General features: G+C 66.2%; 2 protein-coding genes across 2 annotated transcripts; both read left to right on the forward strand.

Annotated features, from left to right (window-relative positions):
• The first annotated feature begins 3742 nt into the window (after positions 1 to 3742).
• On the forward strand, positions 3743 to 12509 carry PGAP6 (post-glycosylphosphatidylinositol attachment to proteins 6). The gene is made up of 14 exons (XM_038538944.1): positions 3743 to 3746; positions 3798 to 3878; positions 6896 to 7073; positions 7147 to 7339; positions 7816 to 7946; positions 8132 to 8400; positions 8487 to 8806; positions 9110 to 9200; positions 9279 to 9402; positions 9801 to 9937; positions 10745 to 10923; positions 11003 to 11149; positions 11643 to 11759; positions 12089 to 12509. Exons 1-14 carry the CDS (start codon positions 3743 to 3745, stop codon positions 12383 to 12385), a joined length of 2268 nt encoding a protein of 755 aa, XP_038394872.1. The 3' UTR covers positions 12386 to 12509.
• Positions 12510 to 13587: 1078 nt separating this feature from the next.
• MRPL28 (mitochondrial ribosomal protein L28) lies at positions 13588 to 15565 on the forward strand. Its single transcript, XM_038540946.1, has 5 exons — positions 13588 to 13902; positions 14007 to 14159; positions 14330 to 14464; positions 14567 to 14653; positions 15211 to 15565. The coding sequence occupies exons 1-5, from the start codon at positions 13618 to 13620 to the stop codon at positions 15316 to 15318; spliced, it is 768 nt and encodes a 255-aa protein (XP_038396874.1). The 5' UTR covers positions 13588 to 13617; the 3' UTR covers positions 15319 to 15565.
• Positions 15566 to 16910: the final 1345 nt, after the last annotated feature.

Raw genomic sequence — 16910 nt, forward strand, 5'->3', positions numbered from 1 at the left:
GGGGAGGGAGGAGGGGGGACTGGAGTTGCCGAGGGGCAGGTGGGACAGGGGAGGGTGGGGGTGCCGCCGCACCCCCTCCTGCACAGGGTGGGCTGGGAGGCCCTGGAGGTGCCTTGGATCCAGGCGCTGCAGAGACAGCGTCCTCGCAGTCCCCCAGGTGTGAGCGTTGCCATGGGGACCTTGAGATGCTGGAGGCCCGAGGGCACCGGGCTGCTCTGTGCGCCTCACAGGGCTCCCCTCGTTACTTGGCTCGAAACTGCTGCTCCCGGTGCCCCAGCCTCGGGCGGACCCGCACCTTCCCGCACCTTCTCTGGCGACGGCCTGTTTTTCTTCCAGTTTGTCCTGGTCTGGGGGGCGGGGGAGCATCCTTCCTCGGTCCCCTTCCTCTCTGGACTGGATGACCTTTGCCTTACCCTGTACTTTCATAGTTTTCCTACTTACACAACAGTTTTTTTAAAGGAATCTCCACCCCCAGCGTGGGGCTTGAACTCGCCACCCGGAGACCAGGAGTGCCCGCCCGTTCTGCGGACGGCCCCCCAGGAGCCCCTACTTACATAGCACTTTTGAGGACACGGTCAAGTGACCGCCCGTTGCCTCCGTGACTCCCTGGGTTCCTGGCCCTCTCGCTTATCCCTGTACCTGCTTACCCCTGTACCTGCGGGGTGTGTTCTAAGTCGCCCTCTAACATTTTAGTCATTTTGTTCTCAACAGTGGCCCAACTCCTCTCATTGGAACTCGCCCTTGTGGCACGTGATGGGGACAAGGGACGCTGCCATCCCTGGCCGGGGGGTGGGGGGGTGGGCAGCCTCGGGGCTCCACGGGAGGCCCCCCAGGGGGGTCCTGGGCTTCTTCCCAGGGCGTGAGCAGTACTTAGTGCGGCCCCCCACCCAGCAGCCCAGGCCACCCGCCCTGGACACAGCCCGGGAGGAGGGGCCCAGGAGCCGCAAACTGAGGCGACCCTCTGGAGCAGCAGAGGAGGAAGTCTGGTGGGGACCTGAGCCCAGCCCGGGGTGGGGACAGGCTTCCAGCGCTCAGCACTGACCACAGCTGCTGTCCCAGCACCGCCCTGGCTCAGCCTCCTGCCCTAAAATTGCAGCTCAGCAAAATCACAGACGTGACCTCTGTCCCTTTAAGTTGAGAATAGCCAGCTGGCCAGGGGTGAGGGGGGCCCAGCCGGGGAACAAAGGGTCTCTTTGCTGGCATCACACCTGGGCCCCGTGCTCCACCCTTCGGCAACTTTCTGGCCCCTGGGCTGGCTGGGTCAGTGTCCCCCTCCCCCCTCCCTTCCTTCCCCTGCCTTCCCCTCCCTGAGCTCTCAGCCAACACCCCCTACACAGTGCCCAAGACACACCCACAGGTAAAGCCAGCCTTCCATCCTGGCCGCCTGCCGGGTTCCCTCCCAGAGTCCATCAGCATAACCTGCCCCCAGGTGCTTCCAGCAGGTCTGGGCCTTCCGTGCACCCAAGTTAAAAAAGAAAAAAATCCTACAGGGCTTTCTGGGGACTCAATTGGTGAAGCATCCATCTCTTGATTTTGGCTCAGGTCCTGATCTCAGGGTCGTGAGCCTGAGAGCCCCTTTCCTGCTTACGATTTCCGTCTCCCTCTGCATCCCCGTAAAAAAAAAAAAAAAAAAAAAAAAAAAAACTTCCTGCAAAATTTTGTAGGTAGCTTTCTGTATACACTGTTCCGCTGTTTCCTTTTCTGAGCCAAAGTGGCATCTGGCGCCGGTTCCCACTCAGTACGTGCAGCTTGCGGGCTTCTCTTTGACAGCTGCTCTCTGTGGCTGCGTGAATCCCCGTGAACGCCCGTGGCCTAACGACCTCGATGGGGAGTGGGCCCGCCGCAGCACACAGTGGCCTCTCCCCTCCTGAGCCTCCCTGGAGAGCGACTGGAGCAGAGCGGATCCCACAGCTTCCGGGATCCCCAACCTCTGCTCCCTAACATCCTTCCGGCGGGATTGAACTTTTTGACCTTGGCAGGTTTGTCAGGCAGAAGACAAGACATCTGTGCTTTTCAGCTTGCATCCCTCCAAGGAGGGGAAGTTGGGGTCTGTTCCCCTGCATTTGGGCGTCCATCCCAGAGCCTCCTCGCCTTTGCGGGAGAGTGGGCATTGTGCTCTTGATTTGCAGGGCTTCTCCGTCCCAGGCTCTTCATTCTCAACTCACTCAGATCGGCCCTTCACTGTAGGAGCCGCGAGCCTGGCCCAAGTGCAGCAGGTTCTCACCCGCCCGAGGCAGCGCGCTCCGCAGAGCCTGCATCTCCCCTGGCTCAGTTTCAGTCTTGCCTCTAGGCTTCTGAGTTTGGGGTCATCTTTAGAAATGCCTTCGTTTCCCCAAGACTCTGAAAAAGTTCCCCCAAGTTTTTTTTTTTTTTTTAAGATTTTATTTATTTATTCATGAGAGACAGAGAGAGCTCCGGAGAAGCAGGCTCCCCACAGCAGCCTGATGTGGGACTCGATCCGGGACCAGGACCTGAACCAAGGGCAGACGCTCAACCATCCAGGCGGCCCAGTTTTTTTTTCTTTAACCCCTAAATCCTTAACCTGTTTGGAATTCAACCCCACGTGAAAGGTGAGGGCAAATTCCACTCACTCAGGCGAATCGGCACCTTATAGAGGACAAAATTCCCACAAGTACATGGAGCTTTTTCATTTTCCCGTGGAAGTGTGTTCTTTACGCTCCTGGTGGTTTCGTGGTGTGGAGGACTCGGAGGCCCTGCCTGGGGGGCCGCTGCCGGCAGAGCACTCGGTGGGGGCTCAGCGGATGCTGGGGCGCGGCTCCAGTCCCCCGCTCCAGGGCTCGGTACAAGGCGTCCCGCCCACGGCTCTGGGACCCCGACACTCACGACCCACGGACACCTGCGACTGCACCTGCACGAGACACTCGGGACGTTCCGCGCATCGCCTCCGCCTCAAACGCGGTGGATTCCGCATTCGTGCCCCGCCACCTTCCCCTCTGAACCCCTGGTTCCCGCGCCCTCTCGGTCCCACGTCCCTCGCGCCAGCCCCCGACCCCCGGGGACCCTCTCCGTCCCACGTGCCTCGTGTGCCCCGCTGGGTCTACTGTTCTCAGTGACAACTGCTGTTCTCTCTTGCTCCAGCCCCGGGCCCCGGGCCCCAGGTCTCACTACCCACCCCTTGGGTCTCCCTCCGGCTCCCACGCCCCCTGCTGGGTCTCGCCCGCCCCCCTCCCACGCCCCCTGCTGAGTCTCGCTCCGCCCCCCGCCCCCTCCCCCGCCTCCGTTGGGTCTCGCTCCGCCCCCCACCCCGTGCCACGCCCCCCCGCTGGGTCTCGCCCGCCCCTCCCACGCCCCCTGCTGAGTCTCGCACGCCCCCTCCCACGCCCCCCGTTGGGTCTCGCCCCGCCCCTGCCCCACGTGCCCCGCGCGCACCGCGTGACCTCCATCCTGTCCCGCCCCGCGTCCCCCCGTTTGCGCGCGGCGTCGGGTCGGCACCCCTAGTCCACGACCTCCCCGAGACGCGTGCACCTCCCGGTGCCCCAGGTCCGCTTGGCGCCGCCCCCGCGCCCCCTCCCGCCCCCGCCCGTGGGTCCCGCTCTGGCCCTGCTCGCGGCGGGGCGGGGCCAGGAAGGCGGAAGTGCCCGGGGCGCCGGCGGCGGGGACCGGCCGGAGGATGGGAGCCCGGGGCAGAGGCGGCGGCGGGGGCCGTAGTGGCGGCGGCTGCCCGGGCGGCGGCGGGCGGCGGGGGACGCGGGCCGGGTAGCGCCGGGCGGAGCGCGGAGCCATGGGCCGGGCCAGGCCGGGGGCCGGGGGCGCGGCGGGGGCGGCGGGGGCGGCGGCGGTGGCGGCGGTGGCGGGGCCGCTGCTGCTGCTGCTCGCTCGGGCCCCCCCCGCGGCCGCCGGCGACGGCAGGAGGAGCGGTGAGCCGCGCGGGCGCCATGGGGTGCAGCCGGGGGTGGGGGGATTGTGACTCGGCTGGGGCGCCTGTGCGCTCACCTGCGGCGGCGGCGGGGCAGGTGGGCTGGGAGGACGCCGGCGCCCCTACCTGCCGCCGCGGCCCCTCGCGGGTCCCTCCCTGGGCGCCCAGGTAGCGGCCGAACCGGCGCGCGGGGCGGTGGAGGGGCGTGGGGGGGAGTGGAGGGCGCAGGGCGGTGGAGGGGCGTGGGGGGCGTGGAGGGGCGCAGGGCTGGGCGGAGGGGCATGGGGGGTGTGGCGGGGCGTGGAGGGGCGCAGGGCGCAGCTGGGGCGCTGGGCGGTGGGATTCCGGGCCCCTCTGGCCTCAGAGGTGGGCAGAGGCGGGAGAAAGTTGTTGGGTCTGGGAGTGGGCCCCGCGGGCGTCCGTCCTCACCCTCCACAGAGTCACAGCCAAGCCCTGGGCGGTGACCCCCACAGCTGGCCTTGCTTCTTGGCCGCTGGCCTCCAGGTGGACCTGAGGAGAGGGGTAGGCCTGGGCGGTTCTGCCCCGAGAGAGTCCCCTCCCTGTACTGAACCCCCGGGAAGTGGCTCCTCAGGGTCCTGCCTGGGGGAGAGACACTTGGGGGTGTCAAGCCCCCTGAGCGTTGCCTTGGTCTCCCGGGGCCCAGATGCCCGGCGGCTGGCATAGCCTGGGGTGCTCCCCTCCACTCCTGGCTCCCTGCCCCCCCTTCTCTGAAACTCTCCGAGCTCCTGTGTCTTTGAGGGCTGGGCCTCCACTTGGCACAGCTCTACTTGAAAGGTGGTTTCCCGGGAGATTGGTTTCTGGTTCAGCTGCTCCGCTGGACGTTGCCACTTTTGTGTCCACCCTCCTCTCCATCCTGAGGTCAGGGCTGGGTGAGGGCTCCCGGGTGGGGGGCGCAGGCCTGCGGACAGGGTAGGCCACTGGTCCTGACATCTGTGCCCGGGCAGGGTGTCCTTACCGGGTACCTGCCCTGCTCCGGAGGGTGCGGGAAGCGTGCCCTCACATGGGTTCCCAGTACAGGTTCACAGACTTTCTTCCGACTGATCCTGTGTTCTTGGAGGGGCCCACAGGGCGGGGTGGGGTGCAGGAGGCTGGTGCCCCCTGATACAGGTAATGGGCTCCTGTTCAGCAACGTAACTGCATGGTAGGAGGTCGGGCCGTAGGGCTGGGATGCTGGAGGGGACATGTCGCCCTGGTAAGGGGTTCCCTGGGTCTCAGGGCGACCTTGAGCAGGTCTCTTATCTCCTGTGCACCTGGGGAAATGTCACAGCTACCACCTGTGTTCCAGGTGTCCGCAGGCTGGCGCTCCCGCGCTGGCGGCTGCCGGATGTCTTTGCCCCGTTCAGGCCAGGGTGCTGGGTGCCCCGCTGGTGGACAGCTCTAGGACTCAGCCCACAACCGGGGGAATGGGACCCGGTGGCCAACGGCCACCTGGGAAGTCTGGACTCCGTCCTGCATAGAGCGTCCCCTGAGCTCTCTGCTATGTGGGCTCCTCTGGACCTCAGACCGGCTGTGCAAGTGGGTCCCTATCGTTTCTGCCATTGCTCCTCGGGAGGGCCAGCTCCTTCCCTGCTCATCTGGCTTAACCTGGAGGGGCCCCGGCCTGCTATGGGGGTGATGGCAGGCAGCCTGTCTCCCAGTGGGGAGGAAGAGGCCACATCCTCCTGCGTCCACAGCGGGGTTTCTCCCGGAAGCACTTTAACATCCATTAACTTCAGAGGACAGGGTGCCTGAGGGGAGGTGCTGTCTGCCTCAGCCACCTCACGAGGAAGCTGGGACCCAGAGGAAGGGAGGAACAGCCAAGGTCACAGGAGGCACGGGGCCTGAGCTGGTGCTGGGGCCAAACTGCCTGCCATCGAGCCCAGGCACCTCACGGCCCGCACCCCTGGCTAGCTGCTCCTGAGAACACAGAGAACATTTAGGGTGTTTCTGTTCTGTGGGAGCCCCGAGAGGGAGGGCTGTGGGTGGGCAGTGCTCGTGGGGCCAGACGCCTGCTCTGGTGCAGGCTGTGCTGGGCACACACTCCCAGGAGGGCCCTAATCGGGGGTGAGGCCTCAGGCCTCTGCTGAGCCCTTGACGACTCAGAGCTGGTCCTAGAAACGTTGGCAAGACAGGGTGAGCATCCGGTGCAAACTCTTAGAGCGGGGAGGGCAGGGGAGCCGAGCCGGGGAGCTTTGCACACAGGTGGGGACCTGAGAGCTCTATGCCGCGGGTGGAGGGGCGCTCCAGGCTGGGGCTGTGGGCACTTTGCTGCCAGGGGCCCCTGCCGTGCCTCTGTGCGGTCTGCACGAGCCCACCAGAGTCCAGGAACCAGCTGGTCCTCTGTCATCACCGCGGGCCAGGCTTTCGGCTGGGGCTCCATCCCCCGAGGTCTCTGCTTGCCTCCCCCCCAGACTCTAGTCTGGCTGTGCCTCAGGTCATCGTGGGTCTGAGCAGGTGGCCGGTCTCCAGGCCTGAATCCCCTCACCCAAGTGGAACCCCAGCAGGGGACAGGGGAGGCTCAGAGGAGGGGGTGCAAGGGTTCAGGGGTCCCGTGCCCAGGGCCAAGGGGAGATGGGCTGGAGCTCCCACGCGGCGCACTTCCTGCGTCCCTCAGCCTCCGTCTCCTGGCCTCGGAGCTGCCCGGGCTACATGACCGCGTGTGGGAGGGTGTGCGGGGACGTGCTTCAAAGGTCTCAGGCATTTGGGGTGCCCGATGTCCGGAGGCTCATCGTGGAAGCTGCCCGATTGGCGCGTTGTTGCTGGTCGGGGGAGAGCTGGCTTCAGGGTCCAAGGCTGTGCCGCCCGGGGATCAACCACGTGGGGCCGGGGGTTGGAAGGATGCGGCCTGGCCGGGTGGGACAGCAGGCGGAGAAGCTGCCAGGGCAGGAGAGGGCGGCGCCGCGTCGGGGTTGGCGAGTCAGGCACCCGCCGGGGCTCTGCTCATGTCTCCGTGGGACCGCGTGGGGAGGCGGGCGCTGTGGGCGCTGCAGCCTGGCTCACAGCCCCTTCTACCTGCAGATGTCAGACTGGTGTCCGAGCAGTTCTCGCAGTCCCCACAGAAGCTATCTTTCTACAGCTGGTACGGCAGCGCCAGACTCTTCCACTTCCGTGTGCCCCCTGACGCCGTGCTGGTCCGCTGGCTGCTGCAGGTGTCCCAGGGTGGCGGCCCCGCCTGCAGCCACGCCGAGGTCACCGTGTAGGTACCGCTGCCCGCTGCCGCCTGCCCCGCGCCCTGGGCCTGCGCCCGACCTGCCGCTCTCCGCCTGCAGGTACTTCCGCTACGGCGCGCCTCCTGTCATCAACCCCCTGGGCACCGGCTTCCCCGCCAACACCTCCGTACAGTCCCCCTTCTTCATCAAGATGCTGCAGAGCAATGCGTCCGTCAATGTCTCCCACCCAGCGCCTGGGGATTGGTTCATGGCTGCCCACCTGCCTCCCTCATCCCAGAAGATTGAGGTGAAGGTAAAAGGGCCGCTTTGAGGGGTGGGGGCAGGGCCCTCAGTGCGGGACCCCCCCTCCCCCCACCCTCGTCATTTATGCCCTTGGGGCCGCTTTTGCTTTAGGATCCACTGCCTTGCTTCCCTGTGCACTGCTGCAGCTCAGTGGTCAGCCCTGAACTCCTCCACCACCGGCCCCATGGGCCCCCTGCTCCGACCCTGACCCCCCTGCCAGGCCCCCTGCTCCGGCCCTGACTCCGCCGCAGGCCCCTTGCTCTGGCCCTGATCCCCTCGCCGGGCCCCCTGCTCCGGCCCTGACCCCCCCGCCGGCCCCCTGCTCAGGCCCTGACCCCCCCGACCCCGGGCCCCCTGCTCCAGCCCTGACCCCTGCCGGGCTCCCTGTTCCGGCCCTGACCCCCCCCTCAGGCCCCCTGCTCCGGCCCTGACCCCCCCCCACGGGTCCCCTGCTATGGCCCCAACCCCCACATCTCTCTCTCCTAGGGTTTTGTCTCTCCCAGTTGCGTGTACACTTTCCATCCTGACATGCTGGTTGTGCGGGCCGTCGAGGTCTCTATCCTGGAGCCTGATGTTCCCCTTCCACAGACTCTCCGCTCCCATCCCAGCTACCTCAAGTGAGTGGGACCTTGGGGAGGCCCTGCCTCTGGGTGTGGCAGACTGGGCGGTCCCCGCGCCCTCACCGTGGGGCCGGGGTCTCAGGGCCCGGCGGCCCCCTCCTTCGGCCAGCACCTCGTGGGAATGATGCGGGAGGTGGTGCAAGTCAGGGAGCCTGAGCGAGAGCGTGTCCCCTTGGCCACAGAATCTTCATCCCCGAGTACACCCAGGAGCTGCGGCTGGAGCTGCAGGGCTGTGTGACCAATGGGAGCCTGGGCTGCCCCGTGCGCCTGACCGTGGGCTCAGCCACCCTGCCCAGAAACTTCCAGAAGGTGCTCACGTGCATTAGCCTCACCTGGTCCTGCCACCTGCTGCTGCCCTCACCACCCTGGGAGCGGTGGCTGCAAGTGACGGCCAAGAGCCTGGCAGGACCTCACGTGTTGGTGGCTTTCAGGGCTGTGGCTGCCCTCACAGGTGGGCTGTGTGCAGAGGGCGGGTGCGCGTGGCTCTGCCCCCGCCGGACCCCCAGCTCCCCGCAGCTGAGCCCCGTCCTCCGACAGCCTGCAGGCCGTGGACCATGAACTTGCAGCACCTCCTGCAGAGCAGCCCAAACCGCAGCTGTAACGCCTCCGCGGCTCTGCTGCCCCCCGGCGCGGGCTCCTGGGTCCCGGGCAGGAGCCGCGGGGCAGGCGGTGGCCCCTTCTGCCTCACGAGCTACCCGGTCATTCGGGAGGACACGGACGTGCTGTCTGTGCGCTTCTGGCCCGCGGACCGGGTGTCGGTGCTGGTGCGGTCGGGCACCCCGTCGGTGATGCGGCTGTACCTGCACACGGGCACGGACAGCGGGGGCTCCCTCAGCATCTCCCTGCAGGCCAACCAGGTACCTCCCGCGTGCCTGCCTCGGGCCTGGCTCAGCGTGGGGCGCACCCGCCCCGCCCCACACACCACGCTTGGCTCTTCCTGCGCTGACGGGCTCGGACACGGGGTCAGCCTTTGGGGGGATGGGGACTGCACAGGCACCGGGGCGGGGGAGGGCTGTGTTCCCGGGGCCGTGCCGAGGGAGATGGGCTGTGGCCGGGGTCAGGCCGGGGGGCCCCAGCCCTGGAGGGGCCACAGAGGACAGTGGCCAGCGCCGGGCAGAGCGGGAACGCGGGCCCGAGCTCAGCGCGGCCTGTCCCCCTAGACCGCCATGACCAACAGCACCAGGGTGGCCGTCTGCGTGAACGCCGCCTCGCCCTTCCTAAGCTTCAACGAGTCGCTCAACTGCACCACAGGTACGGGCGGGCTGCACCGCCAGCTGTCCCGCCGCTGCGCCCCTGCCGCCTCTGAGCAGGCCCCCCACTTGCCCGCAGCCTTCTTCCAGGGCGTCCGCCTGTCTCTGAGCGCCGCATCCCGCAAGGCTGACCTCATCGTCCCCTACCCGGAGACGGACAACTGGTACCTCTCCCTGCAGCTGGTGTGCCCTGAAAGTCCCGAGTGAGTACATCTGGAGACCCGGGCATCACCGGGGGCAGGCGGCTGAACCCTGATGGCGGGACCGCGCACGGGGCTGCCCTACTCGAGGTCTGGAGCCACCAAGCGTCCTGCAAGCCTCGCGCAGTCAGTTGCCTTCTGGGCAAGATGAGGCATTCGTCTCCTGCACCTGGTCACCCTTGTTGCTACAGCCCCAGGGGCAGTACAGGGAGTCTGGGACCCAGGGCAGGCCGAGGGGAAGGGCACGTCGGCCTCGCAGAGCCCGCAGCTGCTGTCCTCCAACACGTCGAGCCCGGGGGCCTCAAGTGTGGTTCTGTGTGTCCAGGAGGCCGCTGGGAGCCCTGACGAGGGCCTGGCCAGCGCAGCTCAGTAGCCGGCCTTCCTGTGCCCCTTTCCCACAGGGAGTGTGAGCAGGCTTCGGTCCTCGTGGAGACTGCCTTGTATCTGGTACCCTGCCTGAACGACTGCGGACGCTACGGCCAGTGTCTCCTGCTGCGCAGACACAGCTATCTGTACGCAGGCTGCAGCTGTAAGGCGGGTGAGGGCCAGCCCTGGAGGCTCCAGACGCTTTTTTGTTTTTTTCTTCTTACATTTATGTATTTAAGCAGTCCTCACACTCAGTGTGGGGCTCGAACTCATGACTCCGGGAGCAAGCGTGGTAGGCTCCTCCAGCTGAGCCACAGGAGCCCCGCCTCCAGACACTTCTGCCTTTGGCATCTCAGCCCCGTGCCTTCCTCGGAGAGCCCATCTTCTCTCTGTCAAGGCCAGAGTGCGACTCTGCAGAACAAGGGCAGATGCCTCCTCCCCGTGCCTACCATGCACCCACAGTCCCCCACCCCTGCACCCCAGGCACAGATGCCACCCCCGGAGGCAGTACTGCTTGCTGACCTTGGCCTCCCCTGCCCCACACCTGCCCCACACCTGCTGGGCCTAACCCACACCTGCTGGGCCTGACTTGCCCCACACCTGCCCGGGCCTGCCCTACACTTGATCCTGACTTGCCCCACACCTGCCCCCTATCTGGCCTATACCTGTCTGGGCTTAACCCACACTTGCCCCACACCTGCCTAGGCCTAACCCACACCTGCCCCACACCTGCCACTGACTAGCCCCACACCTGCCCTACGCCTGCCTGGGCCTAACCCACACTTGCCCCACACCTGCCCTACGCCTGCCTCACACCTGCCCAGGCCTAACCCACACCTGCCCCACACCTTCCCGGCTTGTCCCAGCTGCTCCTGGGTGAGGAATGAGCTTCCCTGCAGGGCTCTAGGTGCGGGGTAGGCCCTGACGTTCAGGAGCACCCCGCGGGCCTCAGCCCCCTTGCCGTCCCTCGGGCCCGCAGGCTGGCGTGGGTGGAGCTGCACAGACAACAGCACTGCGCAGACCGTAGCCCAGCAGAGGGTGGCCACACTCCTCCTTACCCTCAGCAACCTCGTGTTTCTGGCGCCCATCGCCGTCTCCGTGCACCGCGCGCTGCTGGTGGAGGCCTCGGTCTACGCCTACACCATGTTCTTCTCCACGGTAGGCTGGCCGCGCCCCCTGGGTGCAGGGCAGGGGTGGGCTGCATGGGCAGCAGCCACTCTCACCACCCCGTGTGCAGTTCTATCACGCGTGTGACCAGCCCGGGGAGGCGGTGCTGTGCATTCTCGGCTACGACACGCTGCAGTTCTGCGACTTTCTGGGCTCGGGAGTGTCCATCTGGGTCACCATCCTCTGCATGGCACGGCTGAAGGCGGCCCAGAAACACGTAAGTGACTCCTGACTCCGGGCTGGGCCCCGGCATGCGGCCTGCCGAGGACGAGACCAGAGCGAGAGCTCGGCTCTCAGGGGCCTCCCATGGCTCCTGGTGCCTCCCGCTGCGAGGTGGCTGCCGGGCAGGGACTCGGGTGGGCGGGTTCGGTGAGGCCCCCGGCCGTGCTGCTGCAGTCCCTGGTGCTGAGGACACTCTGGGGGCTTTTCCGCCTCAGGTGGCCCTGGCTGATGGAGACATGGGCCCTGGTGCCCTGCCTGGCCACGCTGGTGCCTCCGACATTCACTGTGGGCGGACCCATGGGAGCCGCAGGTCCCAGCAGTGCAGGGGCTGAGGTGGTCACCTGCCCCCCAGCCAGCAACCCTAGGGGGTCTGGGCCGTGGGGACAGCAGCATGGTCACCGTCCCCGGGCTGCCTGCGCCTGTTGGACCTCGTGTTGCTGTAAACGGCTCTGGCCTGTGACCTTGCGGTCACCCCGTGTCTTGTCCAGGTCCTGTTTCTCCTGGGGACGCTGATCTTCGCCATGTCCTTGCAGCTAGACCGCAGAGGTGCCTGGAACACGCTGGGGCCTTGTCTCTTTGCCTTTGTGGTCATGGTCACCATGTGGGTAAGGAGCTGGGACAGGCCAGGGTTCCTGCCCGGACCCCCCGCCCCCCTCCCCGGTGGTTAGGCTGAGTCTGGCTCCCCCACACACCCCTACTTGGGACAAGACATCCTGGCCCTTCGTTGGGGCTGGGTTTCTGCTCCTGGGCCTGAGTCCCCACACGTGCTGAGGGCCGCCAGGGACCCCCCACGGCCTGGCCCGAGAGCGGTCAAATGTCTGTGCGCATAGGCCCTCTCTGCAGCCGCAGGACGGTGTTGCTGCCCGGACCTGGGTGGGCCCTGGGGGGCTGTGGCCGCAGCTCCTCAGCAACGCTCACCTGGCGGCTCCCCCAGGTGTACCGCTGCGGGCACCGGCGCCACTGCTACCCCACGTCCTGGCAGCGCTGGGCCTTCTACCTCCTGCCTGGCATCTCCATGGCTGCTGTGGCCGTCGCCATCTACACTTCCATGATGACCAGCGACAACTATTACTACACGCACAGCATCTGGCACATGCTGCTGGCAGGAAGTGCGGCGTTCCTGCTGCCACCGCGTGAGGAGCACACTAAGCCCTGGGCCTGCTCGCAGAAGCTCACTTGCCACTATCAGATCTGTAGGAACCACCGAGAGGAGCTGTACACCGTGACGTGACGTGGCCGGCTCAGAGACGCCTGCAGCTGTGATTTGACTCTCTGGCCAGGGGCAGGACCAAAGGAGAAGGACCCTGTCCAGATTGATTTCCAACAGAATAAAATTGCCCAATGCACTATTTGCTTACTCCCGAGGAGAGGACCACACCTCCAACCCCCAATTCCCTTGTGCCTGCTGGCTGCCGGCTCCCTGTGCGGGGGCCCCAGGGGCCTGGGCCTGGCTGCTTGGAAACCACAGGTACCACGCAGGGGCACGTTCTGTGTTCTGCCTAGAGGTGGTTGGAGGTGGGGAGAAAGATTCCCCATGGTCCCTGTTCCTCTGTGAGGTTCTGGCTTGAGCCCACCCCCCGCAGCCCCTGCCCCGTTGAGCCTGGGAGCTGTGCCTTCCCTGCATCCCTGGCTCCCTGATGGGGATGCTCCCTGCTGACGTGGACGTGTGGGGAGAGGGGACCACAGTCTGCAGGCAGGAAGCTGATGGGCCCTGGGGCTCCAGGAGAGGCCGGGGCCCCTGGGGAGAGGCTCCTGGGGGGGGGGCCCGCCCAGCTGCCCGGGAGTGCAGTGCCGCAGCCAGCCCGTGGGCTCCTGGGCCCTTGTGTGGGGACTTGCTCCTGGAGAGGAAGAGACCACGGCTGCCCCGTGGGCCGAGCCACTGCTGGGGAGGAGGCTCCCAGGGACCCGACCGGCACGCCCCGTCCTCCGTGGGGGAAGCAGGAGGCGGCGGCTGCACCGCGGTGGGCTGCTGTCTGTGCCCGGGCAGGGCTGGGCACCTGCTGCCCTGGGTGCCCGCGGCCCCCTGCGCTTGGGCTCATAAAGGGGAAACATTTCTATGTGGCGTTTCGGGAGTTAAAAGTTGGCAAGACATTTTTATGTAGCTCTGATTTTGCTGTGATTGGTGAGTTTAATATTTTACAGTGATATTTTGAGACACTGCAGTGTTTTATTTTAGACAGGGGAGAGGGGCGGGCGGCGGGGGGAGGGGAGGGGCGGGCAGGGGTGCGGAGAGGAGAGGGAGGCGGCCCGGGTGACAAGCCCCGCCCTCCGCCGCGGGTGAGGATGCGGCCTTGGCCGACGGTGCCTGGGGCTGCGGCCCTCGCCGCGGAGCATTTTCCACGGTCTCTAAGGACAGGAAGGGGGCGGGGCGAGCGCTTGACTGACGGGCTCCTCGGCCAGCGGGCGGCGGTCGAGCGCGGCGCGTCACTTCCGGTTCCGGCGGGGCGGAGCGGGGGCGCCGCGATGCCGCTGCACAAGGTCCCGGTCGGCCTGTGGAGGCGGCTGTGGCTGCGGGAGGGCATCTGCTCGCGGCTGCCCCCGCACTACCTGCGCTCCCTGCAGGAGGCGCGCGCGCCCGCGCCGGTGCACTACAGGCCGCGCGGGGTCGGGGCCGGGGCCGGGGCGGGCGGCCGGCGGGAGCGCGTGCAGGACGTCCCCATCCCCGTGTACCGGCCGCCGGAGGCGCAGTTGGGGCTCTGGGGCGGGGAGGGCTGGGTCGTCGGCTACAGGTACGTCGGCGACGACAAGGTAGGTGGCGGCGGGCCCCGGCCCCGCTCCTCGCCCCGTCCCCCGCCCCGCCCGGCCCCGGGGAGGCCGCAGCAGCGCGCGTGACGTTTCTGTTCCTCCTTTAGCTTTCAAAGAGGGTGAAGAAGGTGTGGAAGCCACAGCTGTTGCAGCGTGAACTGTACAGCGAGATCCTGGACACGAAGTTCGCTGTCACGGTGACGGCGCGGACCCTGGACCTCATTGACGCGGCCTACGGGTTCGACTTCTACATCCTGAAGGCAAGCCGGGGGCTGTGCGGGCGCAGGGCGGGCTCCCCCGGCGTGTCGTCTGGGGTGCAGGGTCCCCAGCGAGCGTTGCTGCCTCCTTCCCCACCGTCGGGCCTCCCTTTGCTCTCGGGTGGCTGGAGGGCCTTGCCAGCAGCCCTGCCCCATGCATGGTCTCCTGCCAGACTCCAGAGGAGGATCTGTGCTCCAAGTTCGGGATGGACCTGAAGCGAGGGATGCTGCTGCGGCTCGCCCGACAGGACCCCCAGCTGCACCCCGACAACCCCCAGAAGAGGGCTGCCATCTTCGACAAGTACAAGGTGGGGGCCTCAGTTGGTGCGTCATGCTCCCTGGGGGTCCTGTTGGCTGGCGGTCCTTCCGCTCACTGTGGGCCTGGTCCCCCCCCCCCCCAACCGGGGCAGGAGTTTGTCATCCCGGAGGCAGAAGCCGAGTGGGTCGGCCTGACGCTGGATGAGGCCGTGGAGAAGCAGAGGCTCCTGGAGGAGAAGGTGAGCATGTGTGAGCACCGGCGGACAGATGGGGTGGCGTGTGCTGGCCCAGGGAGGACCTGGCCTAGGGCTGCCGCACGTGGTGGGCCTGGGGAGGAGCTGCCCCGATGGAGCCACAACCTTGGGTTCCGTGTGCTGTGCCCCCTCTCCTCAGCGTGCTGATACTCTCCTGCACCCCGGCTGACTTCATAAATTCATGGACAGAAGGATTCTCGGGGGCACCTTTGGTTTGCCCAAGTAGCACTCCCTGCCCCGGGGTCTTTGCAGTCTCAGAGTTGAGGTATTTTTGTGTCTGCATCCTGGAAAGTCTGGAGTGGATGGTTGCTGCTGGAACTGGGAACCCTCCGTGGCCTAGGACCCCAAGGCAGGAAAGATGGGGACAGGAGCCCTGTGTCCCCAGTGGAAGGTGGTCCTTGTCTCGCGGACAGGGCTGTCTTCTGGGCTGGTGGCTGTAGGCCAAGCCTGAAGGGCCACGTTCCCCCCTGATGCTTGGCCAGCAGCAGCTGCGTTCCTGCCTCCCCGGAGCAGCTCACTGTGACCCCGTCTCGCTCCTGCAGGACCCGATCCCTCTGTTCAAGGTCTACGTGGAGGAGCTGATTGGGCAGCTTGAGCAGCAGGCCCTGTCTGAGCCTGTGGTGGTGCAGAAGAGGGCCAGCAGGGAGTGACTGCGCGGGGACCTGCCCCCCGCCCCCGCCACCGTGGGCGCACGAGTCTGGTGGGGGCTGGTGGATGAACCCCATCTTCTGTGCTGGCTCAGTGGCTGCCAGGGCTGGATGGGCTTTGTGGAGCCCCAGGGGTCTCCTGTCCCAGGGCCCCCAGAGGTCTGGGGCCAGCTTGCTGCCTCTGTAGTCCCCTCTTCTCCCCTGAGGTGGAGACCCAGCTGGGGCGGCGTCAGTAAAGTTTGAACTTGTCCGTGTGTGTGCTGCTTTGCCTGGAAGCCCCGAGTGCTCCCAAATGGTTTTGGACCTCGTCTGCCCTGCCCCAGAGACCCGGATGTGGCTGAGCTGTGGAACCGGGGTTCCTTTTGGTGTCTTGCCATGTTTTGCTTTCCTCTGGAAGGGCCCAGGGTGGTTGGAGGCATCTGGCAACAGATGCTCTCTGTGTCCACATCCTCATCTGTGTGGCATTCTCCTGGGCAGAGGCAGGGAGGCTGTGGGCTGACTCTGGGAGTGGGGGAAGGCTCCGCCGGCGTACCATCCAGGGGGGTGCAGGATGTGGATCCCCTTGGGATGCTGGGCCCAGTGCCCTGAGACTTGGGGTGCCTTGATCCCCTTTCCCGGCCCTGTCCTGGGAGTACTGAGCATCAAGAGCCATTCAGATCACTCTGGGAGGACGGGGAGTGAGTGATGCCCCGACCTGGTCCTGGCAGCTGACCCAGGGGTGCCCGGCTCCCCTCAGGGTGCTGTTGACGTGAACACACCTGGGCTGTGCTGATGGAGGTGAAGGCCAGACAGAGCATGGCTGGTGAACCCAGCCACAGGAGGGCCCTGGAGGTTCCACAGCACAGGGAGGTCATTGAGGGGTGGGGCCTGCCCTCGGGGCGGTCCTGAGGTCTGTGTGCAAGGCTGAAAAATGTTCTCTCAGTCCCAGACTCCTCTGGGGTGCACTCTGGACTTGTATGTCTCTTTTTTTCTTTTCATTATTTTTTTAAAAGATTTGATTTTATTTATTCATGAGAGAGAGAGAGAGAGGCAGAGACACAGGCAGAGAGAGAAGCAGGCTCCCTGCAGGGAGCCCAATGTGGGACTGGATCCCGGGACCCCGGGGTCACACGACCTGAACAGAAGGCAGGCGCTCAACCACTGAGCCCCCTAGGCGCCCCTCTGGATTCATATCTTGATGCACATGATTGTTTCTTCACGGGATGTTCCAACATGGAAAAAACATTAGTTTTTCATTTTTCAAAAATTTTACCAAACGTTGCCAGCGCCCGGCCTGCCCCTGCCCTGGTTGTGGCCTGCAAGGCCTGGCCGGGTTACCCGCACCGCAGCGCCTGGCTCCAGCGCCGTGGCCGGCGTCCTGGACTGGCCAGCCCTTCCAGCCCCCGCTTGATGGTTCCCACGCTTGGCCCTGACCCGAATCTAGCAGACCCCTTCCTAGGGCTGTTCTGCTCGTGTCACCTGTCCACCCACCCCCTGCCCGCTGTGCACCCCGCGTGCCCCCAGGTCATTGGCTCTGGCTCCCAGCTGCCCTTTGCTGCCCTCACCGAGGCTACAGGTCAAGGTGGGCAGCTCCTACCAGGACTCCTGTGCTCCTG

Source organism: Canis lupus, chromosome 6 (assembly GCF_011100685.1).
Source record: "Canis lupus familiaris isolate Mischka breed German Shepherd chromosome 6, alternate assembly UU_Cfam_GSD_1.0, whole genome shotgun sequence".
NCBI lineage: Eukaryota > Metazoa > Chordata > Mammalia > Carnivora > Canidae > Canis > Canis lupus.